The 27,389-nt window shown below is 35.6% G+C and overlaps 1 protein-coding gene across 7 annotated transcripts in view; it reads right to left on the reverse strand.

Moving 5' to 3' along the window:
- Positions 1-27,389, reverse strand: part of LOC145674318 (sister chromatid cohesion protein PDS5 homolog B-B-like) — a 271,993-nt gene that overhangs the window by 205,920 nt on the left and 38,684 nt on the right. For all 7 annotated transcript variants that reach the window (XM_081744213.1, XM_081744214.1, XM_081744217.1 and 4 more), the window contains exon 5: positions 11,526-11,733. In XM_081744213.1, the coding sequence (XP_081600339.1) occupies positions 11,526-11,733 (208 nt within the window). The remainder of the gene's footprint in view (positions 1-11,525; positions 11,734-27,389) is intronic.

Genomic DNA, 27,389 nt, shown 5'->3' on the forward strand with positions numbered 1-27,389 from the left:
TGTGCTTTTAATTTTAAAATCAAAATTCTTTAAAGTTCGTAACAACTGTTCCGAATTTCAGTGAATAAAAAAATAAGAAGAAAATCACTTAAGCTGATAATGACAAAAGCTAGCGCAGAATATACCAAATATCGATTATATTTATTTGTACAATAACTGCCATTATTTCACATTTACTTGGAACCTTTATATTACACAAAGGAGAACTTAGGCCCGTATTTATAAATCTTCCCTAACGCTAGGGGAGACACCAAAGAGACCCTATAAAAAAACAGGTATTAATAAACCCCATCTTCACCTTGGCAACCCCCTAGGTGAAGTCAAATCATGAGGACATATCGAAACTCACCCAGCAAGGTAGGGGAAGCAATTTGAGCCATATTTTTGGTAGTAATCTGTGACGGAAGCTGAATTCTGTGACATGTCGACATGTAAAGCAAACCATTTGAAATACGGAAACCGAGTATTTTGTTTTCCCATTTCATGAATTTTTAATGTGTTCTATGAATTATTATTTCCTTGTCATCATAAACATATATTTCTTTACATTTCTTATTTTATTTAATTTTTTTTTCTCCTAATTATAAGTTAGAAAATGTAATGAAAACATAAATAATAATACTTACCAAATTTTAATTGGAAATGCTTATGTTTTATCCAACGATAGCAAAATTGCTCAGATCATCCAATATGTACACGTTCTGTCCTATTTTAAGGTTCCATATACAACTTTCCTTTGCACTTCATTTAACCACGAAATTAACTCAAACTGACACACAAATTGTTTCTTAGGATGCGAGTTCCATTCATTGATTCATAGGTGCAGATTCCCTTATGAGGACTCAAACGTTATGGGTATAAATACAGCATGCATATATATACCATGAAAGCTACAATTGAACAAAACACCAAACAACCTGTGTTAGGTTGCCGCTAAAAGCAAGAAGAGTGTCTAAGAGTCAGGACAGAGCAAAACTAGTTAAACCACGTGTGATGTCTGTGAGGAGCAGGCGCGTTAGCAAAGGTGGGTATGCGCGTGAACAAATATAGTGTAAACATACTGTGTGAAATACTATTCCATAGTTCTTCTGTAAATTATATGCAACGTCATATTCCATAGCCCAGCTTAAGGGAGACGATAATTGAGGCAAGTTACTCACAATGGAAGAATTGATAGGATGAGAATGTGGGAGGAAACGAGAGTATCCGAAAAATCCAGGGACACGATGGTATTCACCACAAACTTACTTGGCGGTGAATCGAATCAGAGACACCACACACCAGAGGTAAGTACTCTACCACTCAGCCACCGTGGCCCTGCAGCTTAACTTTAGGAAGGCATAACCACAGTTTTCCTATGATAATTCAAACCAACTGCCTTTAAAATTGTTATCCGTCTTATGATTTTTCCACAATGCTTCACAATACTAACTGGATACAGATTTGTGATAAGCTGCAAAATGATATATTGCAAAAGTGGTTACCAGTCGAAAATATAAATAATAATAGCGGTGGACGCATCAGATCGCCAGGTTAATCATGTTTTTGGGTCATCCTTTATTAACTTGAAAAAAAAAAACAAAAAAAAACTTCTATTTACTGGTCTTACATCTGCTGAATTGCTTTTCTTTCAGTTTATAAATTTCAAAGTCGGCTTACGGATGTCAATTGTTTAACGCTAAATACTTGAATGTTTTAACACAAACTTGCAAATACAAATACTTGTTGATATATGTGCTAAATTTACAAACATGATAGTTTACCTGAACTAGGAAAGATATTTCAGCACTTCAAAACTTTATTAATTATGTAACATTAACAAAAAGAAATTGCTGCATTGACCATCTCAGTTTATGGGTGAAAGCGGCGTTGCCATATTTCAGTTCCGTAGTCCCCTAGGTGCTTGCCAGGTTTGGAACGGGGGTGATTTTTATCATATCACTTTGACGGTAGAAATTAGGGGAGGGATATATATATATATATATATATATATATATATATATATATATATATATATGAATAAATAAAACTTAAGTTTCTTATATTTTCACTTTGACGGTAGAACCTAGGAGAAGGGGAGATTTATACATAAAAATAAATAAAACTTAACTCTTGAACCACCAGACCGATCTCTGTCAGATTCTCAACCTAAATGGGTTTCGAACCTGAAATTTCTTATCACTTTGACGGTGCAACTTGAGGGAGAGGGAGAGACATTTAAAAATGATCAAAAATGACCGATATTAGTGTCTAATCCATAGTGTTTGGGGTCTCTGAGATGAACAATGACACTTCCGATCCTGTTTAAATGTAAACTCAGCTCCGCAGTTTGGGTCGAGAGGGAGGGGTATATATATATATATATATATATATATATATATATATATATATATATATATATGACCTAAAATGACCAATATTAGTGTCGAATCCATAGTTTTCGGAGTCGCTGAGATGAACAGCGACATTTCTGATGCCTTTTGATCTAAATCCAGCCCCACAGCTTGGGAGAGAGGGAGGGGAATATATATTTAGGTTTGTACAAAAATGACTAACTTGAGCTAATACATAATTGGATATCCAAGCGATTTGATAACTAGATTGCACTGTTTCGGCATGGAGTTCACTGAGTTTTGCAGTGTCTCTACTTGAATGCAATGTTGCTTTATTGCTTCAATTAACTGATTTCTTGTTGAAGATGTCCTTACACAAACCATAACCTTCGAATTACGCCACAAATTTTCAATAGTGTAGCGTGGACGACCCCATACGTCTTTTTCGGGATTACTTTTTGCTTTTCTCGTTACTATAAAATCATAATTAGTATTTAAAAATCATTCAATTACTCTATTGTCATCTAATTAATGCAAGTCTTGTGCATTGTTTAAATTTTTTCTTTACATGTTTATTCTTTCTATGAAGTTAACTTAGCCAGAACGAAAATCTAAAGTTAGCTGTTTGTCTCACAAGAGGAAAAGAATGTCGTCTCATATCTTTTTCTCCTCTCTTTTGCTGTATCGAAACAGACATGAGTTTGTAACCTATAACCTTTGAGTTGCTGCATGTGCAAGGGAATATCCAACCCTTGTGTCTTATCTGAGAGTCTTATGTTATTTCTGAACACTTTTATTGTTCTCTGTTTAAGCCCAGATGTTTACTAAAAACTTTCTAGACGTATAATTAACTTTTTGACGCCAAACTTGACGTTTCGAGATGCTAAAGATGTCCATTTTGACACTATATGAAATAAGCGTCTAGTAAACACTTGTGTTAGTGGTATCATTGTGAAACCGATAAAATCCTGATAAAGCATGATTTTCTCGATGTTACTGTTAAAGTTTTATACTGTTCACAATAGCGCGCATGCGTGAATATTCTAGTTAACACCCCAAATAGTCGCTTAGATAATTGGCATCCAATCTAAACGCAATGAATAATTTTATTGCACACGAGTGTCTTCCCTTCGGAAAGACACCTCCTTAGTATACGCCCACGTGAGTGGTGTGTCGAAAAACTCCCTGAATACAAACTGCTCTACAAGCCTGTTTCATGGGAAAAGATCATCAAGTTGTCACTGAGGCACGAGCCCCGTGCTCGTCGCCCTTCGGGAGAATTACTGTGCTGTCACCGAGGTACGAACTTATGTTCGTCGCCCCTCCGAGGGGGCTCCGGCTTACTCTTTCTCTGGGCCAGGCTTCTGTCCTTCGACCGCTGGACTTAGCGTTTCTTCTCCGACTTTGTCAGAGTCACAGAGAGAAGAAATTAGTGAGTTATCAGTGTGTGTTACTACACTGTGTCTGTGGAGAACTTCGTCACCTCTGTTCTCTTTCAAGAGATTAATGTCTTTACTTGTGTGTATGCATTCCAGCAAGAACTCTGAATTATACTGCGCTGAGTTTTGATTCTAGTGAATTCGGTGATACAACCGGCAGATAGTTACATTCTTATCCTTTCATTGAAATGCTCTTATTTCTGTTTCAAGATTGGTGTCATTCTGAACCTTCCGATTTCATGCATACGCCACTCCAAACTTAGGTGTCTTCTAATATTACCTCTGCTGTACGAAATACCTTACTATTTATCAACTTCTCTGTGCTGTACATAAGCAACATCTAATAAAACTAATACTACTTCTAATTCGGCGTTTCAGTCATTTCTAACGCCTAAGGGCCTCTCAAATTACTAGTTTTTTCTTTTCTCTCAGAACCGCCTCTTCAGTTTCGGCATCTAAAGACAACCGAAACGGGCTATCATCATCGCATTTTATTTTTCTTTAGCCTTTTTCATCATCCTTTATTTGCGATAATTGGAAGGAAGAAAGGGAACAAAAAAAAAAAAAAAAAAAAAAGGCGGGAAGGACGAGACCACAACACTCAACATCCAACAACAATGAACAAACAAACAAAACAAAACAAAATTTCAAAAACAAAAAGGACTTGAGCTATCTAATCAATATTAACTAACTACCAAGAATTTAATTACTATCCAATTCCCATTTAATTGTATTATCATATTATTTAACAAAATTTGAGTGCTATCTAGCTACTACCTAAATTGTTATGTATATTAAGTTGACAATTGTTTAATGTTTCCAAAATCTATATTTTCTATTTTCGTCTTATTGATTATAAGAGTTCATTAAGATAACACGAAAAATTTTCCTGTTATGCTTTGATCTCCAGTCAGAAAATTTCGGTGTCTGCTTACTGCTGATTCTCTTCCTAATCTTGGTTCCTCACCTAAATGATTTCCACCTGTGTGTGTTTTCCTCTTCTGTGTCACGGCTTTCCCTGTGTGGTTAATAATCACCATATACACATCACTTCACTAAACACTGCACTACACATTACTTCACTAAACACACCACTTTTGTATAATATACTTAACTGTCATATCGATAAAGTTGGTTCACTGTTATTTTTAAAATTATGATTATGGCTGTATTTTTTTAATGTAGCTCTATTATTCATTGATCTCGGTTCATCCTGCACATCAGAAACGGACTGTGAGTATCGACATGAGGCGGGGGACCCACTCGGAGCACTTAGTGCAGGCCCTGATCAGTTGTGTCCCGCCGCCGCATACATACGGACCGAAAGTCGCACGCTATCGTAACCGAATCGCGAAGCGGCTTCGAGACGATGCTCTATTTCCGAGTCTTCATGTCAAAATTTGGGATATTATTTTATATGATTGTTTCTATTACATATTAGTGTATATTTATTCCCACGGCTCCAGATTTAACACTCATTCCATCACCATCGCATCACACACACGCTCCCAGAGCATCCGGAGTTCCTTACCAGTCAAAAAGATCCTTACCTCACCTACTATAAAATTCTGTCACAAAATTACCTCCGAAGAAGCCATCGTAGACATCGATCTATTACGAACATCTATCTTGTTATTTTGGTTTCCTCGTGAACCACTACTCCTTTCACGCCTGCTAAGGACTAAGTGCTTTACCATCTTGGTATTCGAGAAGTTGAGTGGATCACTACCATCTTGTGTGCCCTGCGACTCCAGTTCCATCTCGGCATTCGTCCGTAGAAATTTCGATTGGAGAAAGGACCCCCATTTCCAAATGAATTGGTAGCATCCTACAGGTTTTACCGCTCGAACCTTTTTAGACGCATCCTGAGAATTCTTGGTTGCAGTCAAACAACTCTTCTGCCACATCACGCTCAACTTGGACTTCTATCCGGCTCGACGATACCTCAAGAGGCCACTTGGAATTCTTCAATCTCCGTATGTGTTTAATTGCGAGGTGAGTGATTTAAATTGTTTTGTGACCTAAACTGTGTGTCTTGATTCTTCGCACTGACTCACAATCACGTACTCTTTTGTGCACTCAATATCTGATTTCAATGCTTGTTCTTTTCATAAAGTGATTCTACAACTTGGGTTGTTAGCGATAACTATCTCTTCCGTTCTTTTATTTTATTTACTAAATTGTTATTAGGCTAAATTACCTAAGCCGCTAAAGAAATGAATATTTCTTTTGATTGATTAAGCCTGCCTTCTCTTGCGAATTACATATTCGAGGTCCATTAATTGTATTAATAATTCTGTTTTACACTGTATTAGTTTTGACTTAATTGTTTGTTGTGTAGAAAGTGCCTGGTTGCTTGTTGTAAGCCAAGCTGTCGTCCCGCTACAAATGTTTTATCTCTTTGCACGAGTCCTAGTTGTTAACTGACTTTATGCTCAAATTAATCTCCTCCTTGTTAAACTTCACGCTAGCTGGTGAATCCCGTGAACCTTCACTGCCATATTGTGTTGTGGCATACACCTGCGGAACACTCGTAAATCTATGCTAACTTATATTCTCATTAACTCGTGCTATGACCTTAGTGATTAATTAATTTTGTCATTGTTATAAGTAGGCACTCGTAGGTATCATGTTCTCTCTCTCGATCAAACCGCCTTCCCTTGTTGTTGGCCGTTGTTTGATCAGGACGGACCTCCTCTCTATTTTAAGGAATGAATTGTTGAGCTAAGAGCAGGCTCGTCTCCATTGCATTAAACTGTCAGGTGCATTTTAGAATAAATGGTATTCTAACGACTTTTACATGGTCATTTCTTGATTACACTTTCAGTTTAATTCGGGCAACCAACGGTAGAGATACGCGTCGCTAATTAACCCTTTTATGTTCGTGACTTGCGGTGGAATAATTTCATAAGCGGCCGCTGCAGTTTTTAGCGCCCTGCAACCGGCCACGACAATAGGGTTTAAGTCAGGTGAATTACCGGGTCAAGGAAGTGAAACAGTAAGGACAGAATCTTTTATAACTTTGGCACGGTGGCTAGAAGCAGAATCATCTTAAAAAGTAAAAGGTTCCTCGTTGAATAAATCTCTCCCCGAAAGTATCATTTTATTCTCAAGAATCATTTTACAAGTTTGTGCATTAACAATACCATCACAGTTATGAACTCTACCAACCCTACTGGAAGAAAAACATCCTTAAATCATGACACTTGTAGGATACTTCGAGATTTTAACAGTTCACGCAAGAGTAAGCGCTCCACCAGACATGGGACACACCCTGACATGTGAATCATTTCCATAAATGTTGATTTTTGTCCCGTCACTTAACATTACTTTACGCCATTGTTCACTAGCCCAATCGTTGTGAGCCTTCGACTGCTGCACACGCATTGCCAAGTGGGGCTTGTGGTGGACAAACACAATGTGTGTGGGATCCCCCGTTTCCTCTCACTTTCTTCATTCCACCATTATATTCATTTCTCATCATCATCGTCTCCTTTATCCTAGCCGGCATTACCGTGGGACATAGAACTTCAAGATCTTTTTTTTTTTCTTTTTATACGTATTGTACGTTTCTTTAGTGTGTGCGTAAGACATGGCTTCTTCCACCCCTGTGTGAACGCAAACACATGGAATTCAACTTGTTTCGTACTGTATGTGAGCAAAAACTAACGCCAGATGTTTCCCGCCAACTCGTTGCAAGATCTTATGATGACTGAAGTCCGTCTGCAAGATACAAGTACTGCAATGCACTGTTCTCTCTAGGAAAGGACTTCATATTTCTACCACATCTGCCACTTCTTCCCCTTTTTATGTACAACGCATCCTGAACTTTAGCCAACTGACTACTATGCTTTTATGCACTTTCATAATCCGCGCAATTTCAGCATTTATTTTGCCACACTCGTTTAATATTCCAAATTTTACTGCCTTTTGTAGTCCGTGTTATGTCATACCTTTTCCCTATTCTATGTCCAATGTAAATGAATTGCATTACTTTTTCTAAAATGCACTCATCACAAACATTTGTGAAAGAAAAACAGAACTTCTAGTAATACATTTGAATTTCAGAACTAACTGACAAGTTTCGCTACATGATCGACAACTTGAACACTAGATGTGCGTATTCCTGAACTCCTGAACAACGAGAATGGACAGAAGAATGATACTGTACGATTGAAGGGTTGATTAAAATTGTCAAGCGCTGACCTCACAGTAAGCTAGACCAGGTCAACCATGAAATAAAAATTTGGAAAGGCTGATCCGTGTTTCATTTGTCACATTTTGTAAAGCATCCCGTTATTGCATATTTCAGTAACTTTTGTAAATTTGCATTATGCGTGAAAGTTCTTTTAAATTGATGTACATTTCATTGTATGTTTACGCCTACTTGTGTAGAAACTTTATATATATATTGCAGCGTTTAATTTCTAAAAATAAAGGTGCCGGTACGCTGGACCTGAGGTTCATAATGGTTAAAAAGTTGCAAACATCTCAGGGTATATTATTATTATTATCATTATTATTATTAATAAAAATAATAATAATGTCCAGCAGCATATCACTACAGTCTTGTAATTAAAAACTCTTACGTACATATATATATAAAGATGCTTTAAAATGTCTGATTCTTAAATCTTAATTTTATAATACAATAAACGCACTGATAATCAATATTTCTTAGTGATTTGTTTCTTACTTTTTTCTCTTTCGGTAAACGGGTGAAAGTAAGCTGCTGCTGTTTGTTTTCAAAAAAACATCAAGAGTTCTATAAATACTGAATTTCAATAACAACTCACGTACAGTACATTGTTCACATAATGTTTTTCAGAATACTAATCATGCTTCCAAAATGCTCTACAAACTTCTACTAAATTAATGGATAAACTTTACGGAAAAAATCTTGGTGATCTTTTCACTTAATCCTCTTCCTAATAATGAATAAAAACAATTGGACACATTAAAATAGGAACAAAGTAAAGACTTCTCTGCGGAGAAAGTACAGAGATGGAATCCTAACAGATTTTTTGTACTGGCTTCAGCGACAGACAAATTTGATGCGATTATTTTGTTTTGGGAGGTCAATCTTTACAGAAAAAAAATCTAGTCGGTTCAGAGCCTTTATGGTTCATAGTACCGTGCGAAAAAGAAATGAAAAAAGGGAGGTGCGGCGACGTGCCAGCGTGCAAAAGACAGAAATATTTCTAGTCTTTGAATACAATTAACTGACTTCAAGAATTATTCGCAATTCTTTTTCTAGAAAGAAAAAGAAAAAAACAATAAAAACTCTGATTTTCAACAAAACTATATATTTACTGTTTGGCATTTTCGAAGTTTCTCATCAACACCTTTTTTTTAAGACAGAAGAGGAAATATTTCGTTTTCATTAAAAACTGCTGGTACGCCGAACTGTTGGGTACCGCCAGAAATAAAACTATATATATAGGGTGTATCAGACCATCCGTCTCAGGCACTTTTCTCGGCAGCTCGTAGTGCACGTAGACATTTCAAACAAAAAATTGAATTACCAAATCGTATATAAAGAATCAAACGGTGATGTTTTAATATGCAATGGAGTAGCGGGAATATCCTACAGGGGTTTGACTCCAACATTTCAAATGGAAAGTGATATCAATTTGGATTTCTTTGGAAGTATTATTGAAAAGGAAGCAACTTTAGAGGACACACTTTTCGTTAAATTCTTCAGTTTGACATCTACGTCTGCTATTTGTTGTTGAATTTCTACTATCAGATCACCCGTCCCTCGCATTTTTCTCGGCTCGTAGTGCACGTAGACACTTCAAACAAACAGATTTGGTGCAAGGCAGACCGTCATAGCGGAAGCAAGGAATGACATTACGTATTGCACGTAAGTTAGGAGATTCGAAAATACTTTTCCCGATATGTATAGTCGAGACGTTCTATTGGTCCCAACCGGCTTCCTTTGTACTCAAGCAGAAAATTTACCCTAACCGACCTCATAAATAACACTTCAAATAAGCCACAAACGGCACGTGTTCGGTGTCGAAGTAATACGTTGTTGCCATCGCTAAACTTTTATTATAGATGGATACATTATATAATAATAATAATAATAATAATAATAATAATAATAATAATAATAATAATAATAAAGGAATTCAGTATAATAATATGGACAGGGGCGGTCAAGGATGGATTTCTGGGAGTGGCAAAGAAAGATTGTATCTTTTTCTCATCGGGCTTTTGCGGCACTGCCTTTGGGGGGGGGGGAGGACAGGGGCGAACCACTTAACATGTTTGGTTCGTACAAGTGTTATCGTTATGGAAGTTCCATAATATCAACAATATGCTATATTTAAGAGTAAAATAAGCACATATCATGAAACTAATGACTGATTTCTCTTTTCTCTTCATTACAACATATCCAAATTGAATTCAAATTAAATGAAATATTTCAGTTTAACGTCTGAGAATTATGTCCTTCAAGCTAAGGGAGACGGAAGGAGGAAGATGTAACGAAAACAAAAGTAACCAAAAATCTAGATAAATCTGTCTTTCTGCGAGGTGAAAATTGCAACATCGCTTTCTTTTTCAGCAGATCAACTGGCAGGTCACCCTCAACTGGCAGTACATGTTGAATTATCCCTCCCATGTAACAAAGAAACACGCGGTTTCCTTCAATGGTGTTCCGCTTCCTTTCTAGCCGCCTGGGGATGGTTTGAGCGATTTTACTATATGAAAAAAGAGCTGCAATGCCATGTGAAACAGCTGATCACTTATCAGTCCCGAAGTTTGTAATGACCTTTTCTTTATACAATCGATATATATATATATATATATATATATATATATATATATATATAAGGGTGCTTTTTTAGAGGAGGAAAACTATGTTGAAATAAAATACAGAAAAATGTTTTTAATATCCATGAAATTTGGTTTATTTGACAGAAGATTTTATGGAGTTAATGTTTTAATATGATTTCGGCCATGCGGCCCCAGGGACCTGGTACGGATCTATTTTATTGTTCATTATAATTTGTCTGCTTCAATCCCTGAAGGATGTCTATTCCTAAACTCGAATTTCTATTTTCAATAAAATATGGGTTTCACTTTAGCAATATATAAGAAGACCTGGCGAGCTACAATGGATATGAAGACTCAATGTCATCTGATACGTAATAGTGAAGCATTGACAGTTAGAATTCAATGATGGCTGGATACACTTTGAAGACAAATAATGATCTGTTAACCCTGCAATCATCGATAAGGTTTGTAAACTCTTCATCTTTTAATGGATCAACCCTCCTTTCGCCTCCCCTGGCGCACTTCCTAACATGGTGTCGAACCTGCCCTTTTTAGATGCGGCCCCGGTTACAATTAATAATCACAGTCCCTTTGAAAAAGTGCACTCCATACGATAAACATTCCTTTCGTAACTTGCGAAGGGATAAGTCGATTCTTACAGTTTTCAATTAACTAAAAAAACATGATTAAAAAGAAATAATACTGACTTAATCCCTCATCAATTTTCGTGGGAAGGAACTTGCGTTTGAATGCTACTACATACAGAAAACTGAAAGCTGTAGGAAAGTATACAGTAATGACTATTAAGAAACGAGAAACTAACATTTATAATCGAACACCACAGTGCGTTTTACTTCAGTAGATGTCTTTATTTTATTTAATTGCAGACTAAGCTTTTGAAGTTATTGTTATATTTCTCCCCATCTGAACTTTAATAATGAATTTGAGAGGATACATACATACTTACCTCTTGTATATGGAGTTGAAGTTTATCATTACATCTAACGACCAATTTTTTAGCTAGAGTATGTCCAGCTTCTTTTGTTGACTTATTTGGTTCAATTAGGCTAATTAAAATAGTGTCTAAAAGTTCATATGAAACACTGTCCACTTCTGTCACTAAATAGTAAAGGACATCTAACATTAACGTTTTCACCTCCTCTGAATGATCATTGCTATCAAAGAAAACAATAAAACACCATTAGTTATACAATATTTATCCATTTTTATACGGAATAAATTCACTAAATCAATTTGAATATTCAGCTATTCTTAAATAGTAATACGTTCATACAGTGGTGAAAATTCATTAGTTGAATCCCACATTAAACTGCAAGTCCGTATTTCATGAAAATTTTACTGATGAAAATGAACGTTAATCGTTAAAATGATGGGCAAGCACGTTCAAGGGAGGTGGATATAATTTTATTTAGTTTTATTCACGGCAATTTAAACATTAATTGCCTTCACAAGGGAAATGAGAGGAACTAAGAATATCTAAATGTCCCCCACGCTCCTGAAGTGTTTTCACCCCGGTGATCGCCATAAATCTATCGACCGAAAATTCGCCAAAATTAAATTCCATGTAAATTAATCTATATCGTATAGGAGATCTTTCCTATGTAAATAAATTGTATCTTCTACAAAACGGTAATTTAAAATTTCATTTTCAAAATGATTCAGCAATGTATTTGCTAAAATGGTGTGTTCATTTGTATTAATGCCTAGTATGAGTTGAGTTGAGTTGATTTTAACGTCCCTTTCAGCAGCGAGGCTATACGAGACGTGGACCTACTGATTAACGTGGAATCTGAACCACATGAGCTCCCGCCGCGAATCGAACTCGGGTCTCTAAACCCAAAGGCGCGTACGCTAACCGCTTAGCCACGAAGGAGCTCTAATGCTTAGTATGGTAGAACGATGTGTAGTCAGATCGAAGTCTAAGTATCAACGATTTCTGATGAAATAAATTAATGAAATATTTTAAAAATTATATTCACTTACGTACACGACCAACAAACCTCATTTACTGAACAGTATCGGTAGAATTGGAAAAATTAATGAAAAATTTAACAGATTAAAAAATTAGTAATTAAGGTTGACAAAATACTTGATTAAATTAAAAATAATCCCAAAAAAGTAACGATTAAAATTAGTTTCAAAATTAATAGATTAAAATTTTCACCACTATCCAATGTGAACTGTCTTGATTTTTAAGAATTAACTATATCAAACGAATAAAATTAAAGACGTTGGGAAAATCAGTCGATTATTATGAAAACTCACTGGCTTTACACAAAACTGATAATTAATAATAATAAAAAAAAATATCACACGAAATTGCAAAGTAAATTATCAATTAAAATTATCCATTTTTAATTTAAGTATTTTTACATCTGTTGTGTACTTCTACGACGGACGTTATTTTTTTAGATTATACAGAGTGTAACTTAATAATGTACCGAACATCGAGATAAGCAAAAAAAAAACGTCCTATGAACATACAGCATACTGGGCATATTGGCAGAGTCCGCGCGAGTTGAAAGCGTGAGAACAGTAAGTTCGAAACGATAGATATCGAAAACCAATCAGCTTTGAGGTGGCGGGCTAAAAAGTCTAGAGGTGGCGCTGGTGTTCAATACGTAGTTGCTCGGTTCACACACACAGGTCGCGCTTGTGTTCAACACGCTACGGTACAAGAGCGCGATCCTTGTGCTGTGAGTGTTGAATAGGACAAGTGGTACTGCTCAACTAGAACATGGTGCGTTATTCAAACCGCGAAGAGGCCGACATGCTATTCACGTACGCTCGTGCAAATGGCAATGGACATGAAGCAGCACGATTCTATTAGGAGCATTTTCCTAAGACGCCAAACATCATACAGAATGTTTACCGCAATTTATCGGCAGTTGTGTGAACAGGAACCTGCTCATGTGGATCCTTATCGACCCCGTCGTGCATGAACACCTGTTATGAACGAACATGTGTTAGAAGTTGTTAACAATGAGCCAGGTACAAGCACGAGGAAACTTAGCCGTGAAATAGACGTTAGTCATATGACTGTGTGACGTGCGTTACATGTAAATGCCTTGTACCCAAAGCACCTGCAAAAGTGGTACATGTATGATGAAGCTCCCGTGCACTTCAATTTAAATTTCCACCGGTGGTTGAAGAACTTCCCAAGACGCTAGATCGGACGTAGCGGTCTAGTACATTGGCCGGACCTGCATGCACTGTGTATATATATATATATATATATAGGGTGTTTCAAAACAACACCGACAACGTTTGAGAGGAGATTCCTGACATCAAGATAAGAAAGAGTATAGACCAACCTGGGTGCACAAATGCTTCTTTCGGAGTTAGAGGCTGCCGAAAACGTGAAAAAATGAACTTTAAAGGTCCATAGCTCCATAGAATCCTGCAGTACTTACGGAACAATTTTTAAAGAGGTAGTTAATGAGTACTTCAGATTATATGCCCGTACCCAAACTGCCTGTGCAAAAATTGTTGCGAGAGTACCTTAGGAATCTGAAACATGTATTTTTGTATAGAGCACATATTAGTTCCTAAGTAAAGTCTTGACCCGACTATGGTAGGTCCCATAGTTTTGGAGCTATGGACCTTTAAAGTTAATTTTTTCGTGTTTTCGGCAGCCTATAACTCCGGACATTTGTGCACCCAGGTTGTTCTATACTTTTCCTCTTATTTTGGTGTCAGAATCACCTCCCAAACGTTGTCGGTGTTGCTTTGAAACACCCTGTATATACAGATTGCGGCAAAACAAACAGTACTGAAATCACATCGTTGACATTTATTTATTTATTTATTTGTTGTACAACATAATGAAACATAAGAAATGTTGTCAAATGGATGTCAACTAAATTTTACTCAACATATATTGTAAATTTAAGAGGAATCGTGCCTGTACGTACATCATGTATTCAAAATATTGACCACTATGTCGCACAGGTTCTTCATAGCGGTTGTAACGTCCCCTTCCGTCTAATCCCAGATCCAGACCGAGAGTTAAAATTAAAAAAACAAAAACAAAAAAAAAATATTTCTATAATAAAGCCAACTGTCAGCCTTGATTTCCAATCATTTAGATCCGACAGAGAGGACTTGGGTGCGCAGACCACATCCGAGCAACACAGCAATTCAAACGCGTGACGTCAAAAGAGATCAGACAAAGAGAACAAAGATTCCTGATCCAATATCTGAAATCAATCAAACGTAGGGTCAATCAAACATATTAAGCATAATAAACAAATTAAACACATCAATTCCTCTTTCAATAACAACTTTATTAGAACAATATGATGGATGTGTATTTCCCAACAACACGTTAGGTTGTTGGAAATACACAATATAAACAACAAATAAATTTAAAAAAAAACAACTCAAACATTGAATACTAGGAAGAACTTCTGGAATCTTCAGAAGTTCTTCCTAGTATTCATTGTTTGAATTGATTTAATCTATTTTTTTAAATCTATAATTTAGTTAAAATTTATTAATTCAAAAACCATAGTATATGAGTAAATTCGCAGAATTTCAATTAAACAATATCAATTATTATTCCTTCAATACAAATTTCAGTTACAAATCTAATTCTTTTCATTTAATATGTTAAATACTTGAATCTATACGGCAGAGTAAAATATTCCATCCAATACAAAATTCCATCGAATCGATTTATTCTGATTTCAATTTAATTTACTTTCCTAAAATAATATCAATTGCAATTAAATTATGTAAATTTAGTAATAATCGTTCAAGGAACTTCTAAATATCATTCAAATATCAAATTCTATTAAATTCAACTGCTGGTCATATAATTCCTATTATATTTCGTATTAAATTGTACTTTTCTTTTTCTAAAAAAGCAATAAACGATACCTTTCTATCAGCTGAAACAAAAAATACAAATTAATTTCTGAAATATTGGATCAGATTCCATTTAACATTGATAATTTAAGATTCGCGATTTTTTTACGACGCGCAAAATTTCGAGAACGAGCATGGGATAATGAAATCGAGTTCAAACCTTCAAAAAGCAAAAAATTGTATGAAACCAAAGTCGGAGAATTACTAATATGCTCCAAACGACCAATCAGAAGCCTCGACCAAAAAAGGCAGTTTTACCCGACTAACCTACTGGGATGAACATAAATGTCAAAACTCACCTTTTTTGAAGTAAATCATTCCGTTACCTTTCCTGATGAAATCCAATAGGTCATACGTCTGTGAGTCGCTTAAATAACTTCACACGTTGAAATTGCAAATTTCGTTAATTTAGTGCCAGTATTTCACTTATTATTCCAAAAATACTTGCGAAAAATATCTATAGGCCAAAGGCTGAATAACTAACACTAAATCAAATACTCTCATTAAACGAAAGGCACAAAGGGAAGATTTTAGAATCAATTTGCTTTCTTTCACAAGTACACTTCGATTTCCATTAAAAATCTTCTTAATATTAAATTCAAAATAGAATCCAAATCTATTCAATACTTTGTTAACTAATATATATAATATATCAATAAACTGACAATTCATCCAGGCAAAGGTATAAAAGATACTTTCCAATGGGGACATTTACAGGTGTCCTCCCACTTGCGACAGGAACTGTTAACTGTCCTATGAGCGACCGATTCGATCTGTTAAGTGAGCTATGAGTCACCGATTCATTCATACTAAGATAATGGAAGAAGATAAGGTTCTCTTTTCTTTAACTTGTTTCATGCTAATGTGATTTAGAACCTAACAAAATGTACTATGAAAAATTTCGCTCTACCTGAATTTAATAAGTGAGATAGCTCTCATTACATTAACAATCTTTTATACGTTTTTCCTAATATTATATTTTTGAATTAATTTCTATGAATACACTGACTATACCAAGGAGAAAACTAACTAAATATTTAGAGTAGCTCCGCCTTTGTCTATGATTCTAATATAATTAAAAATTTCATGTTAAAATGATGCGGAGCATAAGTTTAGATTGAATATGTTTATGGCATAAGAAAGAAATCAGAAAGAGGTAGGGGCGCCCGAAGAAAATTTTCTAGGGAGGGGCATCTTCATGGTTGCTGTATCACGTCTGGTATATCTGGTATTTAATATACGTGGTTTGCTATATTACGTCTACATTTTTGTGAGCCAGGGGGGCGACCCCTGCCTTCCCATCGGGCGCCTATGGAAAAAAGGTGTTCACCACTTGAGGATATCAAAGAAATCTAAAATACGGTGTATTTGAAGAAATTATTACACAAGTTACAAATCTCTCGCAGGACTTAACAGTTCGTCTAGTTATAAGGGATTATTTCAGATTGCTACACGACAAGCTTTTATGTATAAATCAAAACAAGGGAGGAAGACAAATTAAGCAATTAAGTTACGTTTTAGTAGCTTACAATATGGGGGGAAGGTAGTTTAAAGAGTTTGTTTACCTTTTGGATTGTTTAGAGTGAACTGCATTGTAATTGGTGGGATTGGTTGAGAACAGCCAGTCAGATGTAAGGAATCTCAAAAGGATCCTTACATCCTTACATGATAAAAGGACAAGGATCTTTTATCATTGACATTTTTTTTTTCATTTTATTCACAGTGTCTTAGAAAGTCTAAAAAGTAGATAGTTGGCGAAACTGTTACGCGTTTAAGTTTTTCAAAATAAAATATATTACTGTGCTCATTGAGTAATTAGATTTGAATCAAATTAAGTATAGAAAACAGAGCTTTTGAAGAAAGGGGATATTACAATTGGATTTTCAATAATTACATAGGAATACACTTTTCATAGAAATATCCCTGTTGTCTCGTTATTTGATATGTTTTATGTCAAATCTCTCAAAATTAAAATAAGTTTTATTTGTACTCACAGTACAGGAAAAATATATTTGAGGAACAGTATCACTGGCACGTACATATTTCATACACAAGGTTGTTCGGGCGCTAATAACGCCAGAGGCAAACATATCTTACGAGATGGAATCATATCATCTTCCATCATCTCCATGTAAATGAATCGGTCGCTCATAGGACAGATAACAGTTCCTGTCGGTAATAGGACTGTCGCTTCTGGGACTAATTCACATTTACATACTCTCCCCAGAAGGGCCAACTGGATTCTTTTAATCTCGAAATTTTTACAATTTAGTGGAGAGATAATTATTAAATATCACTGAAAAACTTATCACCAATTCAAGGCACTGAATTAATTCACTATTTAACACTAGTATTGAAACTGGCACTAAACACAGCGAATTTGCCCAACATTTTCCCATTCACTCACAGTCACAGTACGTATATTCCGTCACGTTTGTCTCTTAGCAGATGATTTCGTGAAACAACAAAGCACACAAAACGAAATCAATTTCGCTCTAGAGAAGGCAAACAAATCACGACTGAAACTCATTTCTTCCAACAAAGGTCACACAAGCAAAAAAGAATAAACCAAAGTGAGCCATACTCCGAAATCCGACATGAAATTCACGAATATTACCACGTCACACAGACACGATCTACACACCACGACGACTAGAGAGTGAGTTCGCTAGCCCGAAAAAGACCAGCGATCACGCTCTCTTCGAGAAACAACACGAACGCCCCCTAGCAATTCACGAAAAGAAAAGTACATATTTCCAGCAGTGAATTTAAACATATTTACAAGCAATAGTTCCATTTATCAATTAAGCAATGGCTAAACGTCTACCTATAAAAAAAAAAATAAAAAAAACTAACATAAAATATTTTACAAATTAATATTCCATTAAGTCATCAACATGGTTGCCAACCTTACTCCTCCAAATTTTTCATTTTTTTATTTTTCTTTTTTGTGACAATTCATTTTTTTTTCTTCTGAAATAAATTCTTTAAAAAAATTGGAATGTTACACGGTCCTGTAGATCCATGAACATGTTAGTGAACCGGATTGCTGCAACGACAAAACAAATGACCAAATCATCTTTCTTAACTCCGATATAGTGGTAGGGCGTTATCTGCTTGGAAAATTGCTTCTTTCAGCACACCGCATATGTAGGCATCTGGAGCCGTGAGATCAGGGGAGATGAAGGGGTATAGAAAATACGTTCCAAGGGAAATCAAGCGATGTCCAAACTACGTGGGCAGAAGGGAAACTCACTTACTTGCAGTGTGGGCAGTAATTCCGCCTTGCTGCATCCATTGTTGTTGAAACGACAGATTTTTGGTGTCGTAAAAATCGTGCGAATCATGCAAGAATAGGTCAATAATCAACTGTCGATTGGTGTAGCGATCAAGGTACACACGGCTTTCATCACTAAAAAATACGCTGCTGATGAAATCTTCATTTCCATATGCCATACCTAACACTCCAGGGCAACAGAGTAAACGTGCGCGCTCATCTCCTGCAATGAGACGCTGTCCCACACCGAATGAATGGAAATGGTGCCTGCTAATAAATACCTCTCCTCTGTTGTAAGTTACGTTATCTTCGCACCAACTGCACACTACACTAGTTCACACACAACTGAACACACATGTGGCGCTAACAGTTCATATCACATTGCAATTACGCGCGGTCCATACGCGAATTTCAGTACTGCTTGTTTTGCCGCATACTATCAATTAGGGGGGAGCGGTGGCTCAATGGTAGAGCGTTTACCTCCCTTGCTTGGGGTCCCTGGTTCGATTCCAGCTCGCGCCGTGTGGACTTTGTGGTGGACAAACACCGTGCTCGTGGGTTTTCTCGGGGTTCTCCCGTTTCCTCCCACTTTCTTCATTCCACCATTTCACTCATCTCTCATCATCAGAGTCTCGTTTAGGATAACCGGCATAAACGTGGGACGTAAAACTTAAAGATTTCATTTCATTTTTTAGCATCAATAACCCGCTTCGCTGGGTTAAATTAAGAAAAAATAGTAATATGTTTCGTTAGTCACTCACTTTTTACTAGTACTAAAGCGCTCCTTAATATTCGTCATTTTCGATGATTTTTATATATCCCCTCTCCTCCCCATGTTGCGGGCCAGGGCATCGGAAGTGTCATTTTTCATCTCAACGACTCTGAAAAGTATGAACTCGACACTGATATCAGTAATTTATATATATATATATATATATATATATATATATATATATATATATATATATATATATATATATATATATATATAAATAAATTACCGATCATATATATATATATATATATCTATATAAATTACCGATCATATATATATATATATATATATCCCTCCCCTCCAACATTTTTTGCGTTTTTGCGGGGCTCAAAATTTGGATTTAAATGCCATCAGAAGTGTCACAGTTCATCTCAGCAACCTCAAAAACTATAGATTCGACACTAATACCCGTCATTTTCGATCATTTGTAAATGTCTTTCCCCTCCTTTCAGTTACTTCGTCAAAGTGATATGACAAAAATCATCTCATGTTCCAACTTAATCTAGGTTGAAAATTTGATCGAAATCGGTCCGCTGGTTCAACAGGTATTAAGTTTTATTTATTTTTATATATCTCCCTCTCCTACCTCCTCCCCTAAGTTCTATCGTCAAAGTAAATAGATAAATACCATTTCATCCCCGAACCTCATCTATGTTGAAAATTTGATCGAGATCAGTCAGGTGGTTCAAAAGTGAAGAAACATACACAATCAATTTCATTTTTATTTATTTACATATATATATATCTCCGCCTCCCCCTCCCCTACGTTGCACCGTCAAAGTTAAATGATAAAAATTACCCAGGCCAGAACGTGATGAAATCACAAAGACAGTCACTTTTATTTTTACTTTTTTGACATATATCTTTTCCCTCCCTCTTCACTTCATTGCATTGTAAAAGTGAGATGAAGAAAACATCCCGAACCTTATCTATGTTGAAAGTTTGATCCAGATCGATCTAGTGGTTCAAGAACTGTTAAGTTTTATTTATTTTCATATATTTCCGCACCTTCACTCCTTCTCCCCTACGATTTACTGTCAAAATGAATTGATAAAAAAAAACTTCCCAGGTTTGAACTCCATATATGTTGAAAATTTGATTAAGATCGATCGGGTTGTTCAAAAGTAATTATATCACGGACATAGCCATATTTATTTTTATATTTATTGATTTTTTATGTCTCCCCCTGCACCCCCTTCCCTACATTGTTTCGTCAAAGTGAAATGATAAAAATCATCCAAGTCCCAAACTTCATCTACATTGAAAATTTGATCAAGATCGGTCGGGTGGTTCAAGAGTCATTAAGTTTTATTTATTTTTTTTCTATGTCCCACTCCTTCCCCTCCCCTAAGTTGTACCGTCAAAGTAAATAGCTAAAAACACTTCCAGGCCAGAACCGCATCAACGTTAAAAATTTGATCGAGATCGGTCGGGCGGTTCAGAGATTAAGAGTCACAAACATAGTCACTTTCAATTTTATAATATAGACTGGCCTTTGGCTAGCGGGGTCTCTGCCCCCAGACCCCCGCGTTTGCTCGGCCTACGCCTCGCATCTCTTATGTATCAGCCTTTGCATCAAGAGTAAATTTTGTGCATTTGCTCTTTAATTACATTTCCTGAATTTGGCACAGCTGGGGGCTTCGCCCCCTGACCCTCACGTTTACTCGGCCTACGTCCTCGCACCTCTTAAATCCGCAATTCTAACAAATTTCTTTTTTTTTTTCCTATTTCAACTATCTAAAAGATAAAATTTTTTAACCCAAGAAAACGCCCATTTAAATAACATGGGAATTTCTACATCTCACCTTTAGATCCTATAAAAACTAAAAATATTCACTTTTGGCAATTTTCCTGTCGGTTAGTCACGGAATGCTACAATCATGCAAAATTTCATTATTCTAATCCCGTCGGAAGTGCCTAAACATTTTGGAGTGTAGAAGATATCCCATATAAATAACATGGGAAAGATTTTTCAATTCCCCATAAAACCACTCTACGGTTGGAAATTTTTATTTTTAGCAATTTTCTTAGTTAACGCTAACAAAAACGTATAAGCATTCAGAATTTCAAGCTTTTATTCCAATTCCAAGTACCTAAAACATGAGACTATAGGTCCGAAAAAACACCGATTTAAATAACATGGGGAAATTCATCATCCCTCATTTAGACCCCCTTAAAAATTAAAAATATCGGTTAGTCTCGGAAAGCTACAATCATGCCAAATTTCAACTTTCCACGTCAACCGGAAGTGCCGATTTAATTTATTCCGCTCATGTAGTTATATATATATATATATATATATATATATATATATAGGATGTTTCAAAACAAAACTGACAACGTTTGGGAGGTGATTCCTGACACTAACATAAGACTAAAAGTATCGACCAACCTGGGTGCACAAATGTTTCCTTTCGGAGTTATAGGCTGCCGAAAACTTGAAAAAAATGAACTATAAAGCTCCACAGCTCCAAAACTATGGGATCTACCATAATCGAATCAAGGCTTCACTTAAGAGCTAATATGTGAGCTATCCAAAAACATGTTTTAGAATCCTGCGGTACTCACGCAACAATATTTGTAGAGGCAGCTTAGCTACGGACATATAGTTTGAAGTACTCGCCAACTACCTCTATAAAAATTGTTGCGGAAGTACCACAGGATTGTGAAACGTGGATATTTAGATAGGGCACATAATAGTTCCTAAATAAAATATTGATCCGACTATGGTAGGCCTCATAGTATGGGAGCTATGGACCTTTACACTTCATTTTTTTTTCATGTTTTCGGCAGCCTATAACTCCAAAAGGAAGCATTTGTGCACAAAGGTCGAGGAGCTATAGTCTTCCTCTTATCTTGATGTCAGGAATCACCTCCCAAAATTTGTCGGTGTTGCTTTGAAACACCCTGTCTATATATATATATATATATATATTATGACCGGCCTGGGTTCGATTCTCATGTTCGGGTTATGAACTTGGGATATAAACAGTGCACTCAGTGGTTAGAACAATCAAGTACCCCAATCTCCGTATAATAGTGGTTAGGAATCGTGGGAGGGTCCGCATCAAATCACAAATCAAAATGGATTCGAACCAAGGTAGCGCGCGCGCATACCCACCATCGTTGATGCGCCCACTTCGTATCTGCAGAGAGTGTATAAATACCTGTACTTAATTCTAACCGTTTCTGTAGTGATTCGTGTGAGAAACTTGGATAAAACAACTGAAAACAAAACAAATACAATAAATGAATTTTACTCAAACAAAATTATTGTACACTTCACATATACTTACGTGCACATTTTATCAATATAAATTTTATTAGTAAACCTGTTTCGATGTATTTAGTATCTTTTAGCCAATTTTTATTGTATGCCAAAAAAAAAAAAAAAAAAAAAAAAATAAGAAAAGAAATAAGGGTTAATGTAAAAATAGCATGATATTATTATCCCCAGCTTAGGTTTAGCTTGGGAGTATGTGACCACTGAGCACAAGTTGATTTATAAAGCACTTCGCTGCACTGCCTTTAATTGTGGGGGAATTTAAGGGAAATGTGGTGTTATTGCATTAAAAGGGAATTTAATTTTATCTTCTTATTTTGAAGAAGGATCCAAGGCTGTATCTTAGGCGCTTTGGCTAGCATGTTCCAATCCGAAGTTTATGGTGAAATCACTAAACATTCGATGAACTCATGATTCATCATGTGGTATTGTTCTTTCAGGTGACTTAGAACTTCTTATGATGAATATCAATGTATTCAAATACACCAATTATATTTTCGTATCAATCATGAACGAATAATACTGGGTTTTGCGGCGTGCATTCATGTCACTTCAGATAATTTGCATAAATTCAACACTAATTCACTATCTTCGCTTAACATTTTGTGTTTCGAAGCTATGTCCACTTTCTAGAACCCGTTTATGCCCTTAATTTCGTTGCACTACAAAAGATTGCAATTTTAATTACAGATTTTCATTGCATTCCATTTACATAGTCCTTCATCGGGTCCATGATCGGTTCCGGAATGCCTTCCTTGCCGCCTTCAATGCACAATGTTCATGTTCCTACGCCGATTCATTATAAAGAACAGCATTGAAATCGAAATCGTTCATTTGCAAGTAATATACACACTAACAGGTTTTATAGGTACTTTCCATTTAAAATAATGCGATTAAAATATCAAAACAATAAAAATAAACTTCGATGACATATGCTCTTAACGAACTAGTTTTTCAAGAGTTACAGCCACTTATTGTGTTCTGTTCACGTAAGGCAAGTCACCACTGCAAAACGTTCCCAACACGTTAAAATAGACAGGGTCATTTTGTAAGGTTTGCGTCAACGTATATAGAGCCTAATTCCACTTCAGATGAGACTGACTGGGGAATTTAAAATGGAATGGGAGTGAGGGAGGACATACACTCACTATATATATATATATATATATATATATATATATATATATATATATATGTTAGTTTCTATAATAATCGTAATATCACAATCTTCCTTGAACTCACATTTATATTTCAAATCATTCTCTTAACAAATACTTCTTTATATCTTTATAATCTTAAAACATAATCCATCTTCAACCAAACTGTCATAAATCTATAACATCTCTAATCTTTATTTGCACAGATTAACTCTCATTTACTTGGTAACCGCCAGTATCACATTTGTAAACACTTTCTGCCCAACATTCTCCCCCCTTTACAAAAGAAAATCCTCAAACATACGCTTTACAATTCCAAATCTAAGAATCAGAATAAGAATCGATTACATGACATCTCCCAGACTTTCGGCTTCTCTGCTTCTCATTCCATTTTGCCATCAGAAAATCAATTTGCGCCTGCATATTCTTTTGCTGCTCTATCAACCGCACGATTAGTTCATTGTTCACTTGACCTTGATCCGGTAAAGAGGTATTTCGGTGTTTCTGATTCTCTATCAGACCTCTTCTAACTTCATCTGTTTGTCGTCCCGATTTATACCGAATAGATTCCATCAACTTCACTGAATCCTGAGACGTTGTATCCTTATCAAGACTGCTCTTCTTCCTTGGCATTCTGTTTTTCCGTTTACCAAACCAATGAGTCCAACCCCGCTTGTCTCCCTTAGTTGAACCTGTTGATTTGTTTTCAAAGTTACCTTCCCATTGACTCCTGGCTGATATAATCTCAAACTTTTCTCCCTGGGAAATATAATTCGATGCAAGATCACCTTCTGCTGAATCTGGATCTTTAGCTTCATTTAGATTCGCCAATACCTTCTTTTCTTCCCTATACCTAGTTTTTTTATTATCTCTCTGATCAGTGAATAATAAATCAAACATTCCATCCTCCGACGTCTTATTCGAAGATGATTGATCCTCATCCACCCCATAAGATATTGTATCTAAATGAACTATTCTTGCCAAATCTAATAACTCTTCCTGTTCTGTGTGATTATCCACCAATTCCTGTTTCTGTCCGTCTTCACTCATCATAGCCTGTTGATCATATTTCTGAGCTTTATAAGTATTATAACGACACGCTAATGCGAAATGGTTCATTCGTCCACACTTTAAACATTGCTTCCCCCATGCAGGACACTCTCCTTTTTTATGATGCAATTTACAATAACTACACCGATTTGGTGATGTTTGGGATGACAAAGAACTGGAACTGGAATGTGACTCCTTCCCTTTGTTTGGTTTAGAGAACCTATTTCTGGAAGACTGCACCACATGTATGTTACTGTTAGAATTGTGCTTGTATAATCTCAATTGATGTTCCGTGCTTTCCATGTTCAACGCAATTTAAGTCGCTTTTTGAAAAGTTAATTCTTTAGTATTTAACAGCTTTCGGCGAATTGATTCATCTGCAATTCCAAAAACAAATTGGTCTCGCAAATTATCGTCAAGACAGCAGTTGAAATCGCAGTAAGATGATTGCCTTTTCAAGTCCAACACAAAATTAGTAAGTGTTTGATAAGCCATCTGCTTCAGTGTGCGAAACTGATAACGTTCAGAAATTATATTGACTCTGGTGGCATAATACTTTTTCATCTCTTCCTTAATTTCAGAATTTGATTTTTCGGAAGGAGAAATGGGCCAACATATATTACACAACTGATCATAGGCTTCAGCTCCCATTACAGTAAATAAGGTTGAAACTTTTCTTTCTTCAGGAATCTGCGACGCAATACACAAATGCTCAAATCTACCAAATAAGTCTGTAACTTATCAGTTTCAGCATTAAAAGTTGGGAAGTTTGGAATCGCTGCCATAATGTTACTTAGATCTTTGGTTAATTCTACGCTCTCAAAACCTGTTACCGACTGCGCCAATGTTAGTTTCTATAATAATCGTAATATCACAATCTTCCTTGAACTCACATTTATATTTCAAATCATTATCTTAACAAATACTTCTTTATATCTTTATAATCTTAAAACATAATCCATCTTCAACCAAACTGTCATAAATCTATAACATCTCTAATCTTTATTTGCACAGATTAACTCTCATTTACTTGGTAACCGCCAGTATCACATTTGTAAACACTTTCTGCCCAACAATATATATATATATATATATATATATAATGTAATACCAAAGGGGTATGTAATCATCGTCAATAGTGATAATTACAATGTTACGAATTCCATTTAAAGACTCTCAACGACTACCCTTACAATACATCAAGTGTAACTATACCTAATAATAGGTAATCAATATTAAAATAAAAAAGAACATATGTATTATAGTAATGACTGTGTGTTTCACAGATTGTATATTTTTAACACAGTTCACTATATGAAAACAAGTATAACTCGTCTGTTACCGACGTACATTCTTAACAACGGAAACCTTCGTGTGTATTTTTGCCAATGATGTAAAGCGTAAACTTATTCACGATTTTTCCGAAAAATGTTCTATTCTTAATGAAAGATGCCCGAGAAAGAATTAATATTGTTATATGACCGTGCAATTTAAACTCTTACTTCCTTTCAACTCGCTCAATCCTGAAGACATATTAATTCAATGCTATAAAAGTGTACGATGTACAGTCATGTCCAAAATTATTGTCGCACGTCTATAAATATGTTGTTGTAGGAAAATAATTTGATAACGGATTCGCCCGGTAGTTCTTATAATGTAAATATGTGTATAATTGGCAAAGACATGTATGTGGCAAATTTCGTGTCAAACGAGCAGTAAATAAGAACAATAAAACGAAAATAAAACTTTCTTGTCCATTTAGCAACATTTTGTTTTACTCATTCTATTTTTCGTATTTATAATTCTTTTCCTATGAAATTTACCACAAATATACATTTTCCGATTCTACACAAAGTATCAATATTAAAAGTACCCTGCAAAATCATTATCAAATGATATTCCCACAACAAATCAGTTATAGATATGCGACAATCATTTTGGACATGACAGTGCGTTCTTACATATTTAAATTGTACGGAGAAATAATGTATTTTATTTATTGAATTCATTCACAGAAAGTTTATTTCCCTAGCAACAGGACGGACCTTTTCTATGAAAAAGGAAGGGTAATTCGAGTCTAAATTTCTTATGAGATAATAGACAATAATATATTAGATTAAACCTAGGTGTATTGTATTAGTGCGTAAAACAGGAGTTTGAAAGTTATCCTTGATCCTTGTTAAGTATGGTTAATTTTCGGGACACACACACACACACACACACACACACACACAAAAAAAAAAGTATGTAAAATTCTACGTATCTTAAAATTTCTGAAAGATTTGATTTTAGACTTTTTTTTCTTTATCATGGTACTCATGCAAAAAATAAATAAAAAATAAAAATTTGCTCGTAATTGAAAAATTTTCACGATTTTTTCGATTTAAAACGTTTCAGAA

The sequence above is a fragment of the Thermobia domestica genome, chromosome 17 (genome assembly GCF_964235325.1).
Source record: "Thermobia domestica chromosome 17, izTheDome1.hap1.1, whole genome shotgun sequence".
NCBI classification, from domain to species: domain Eukaryota; kingdom Metazoa; phylum Arthropoda; class Insecta; order Zygentoma; family Lepismatidae; genus Thermobia; species Thermobia domestica.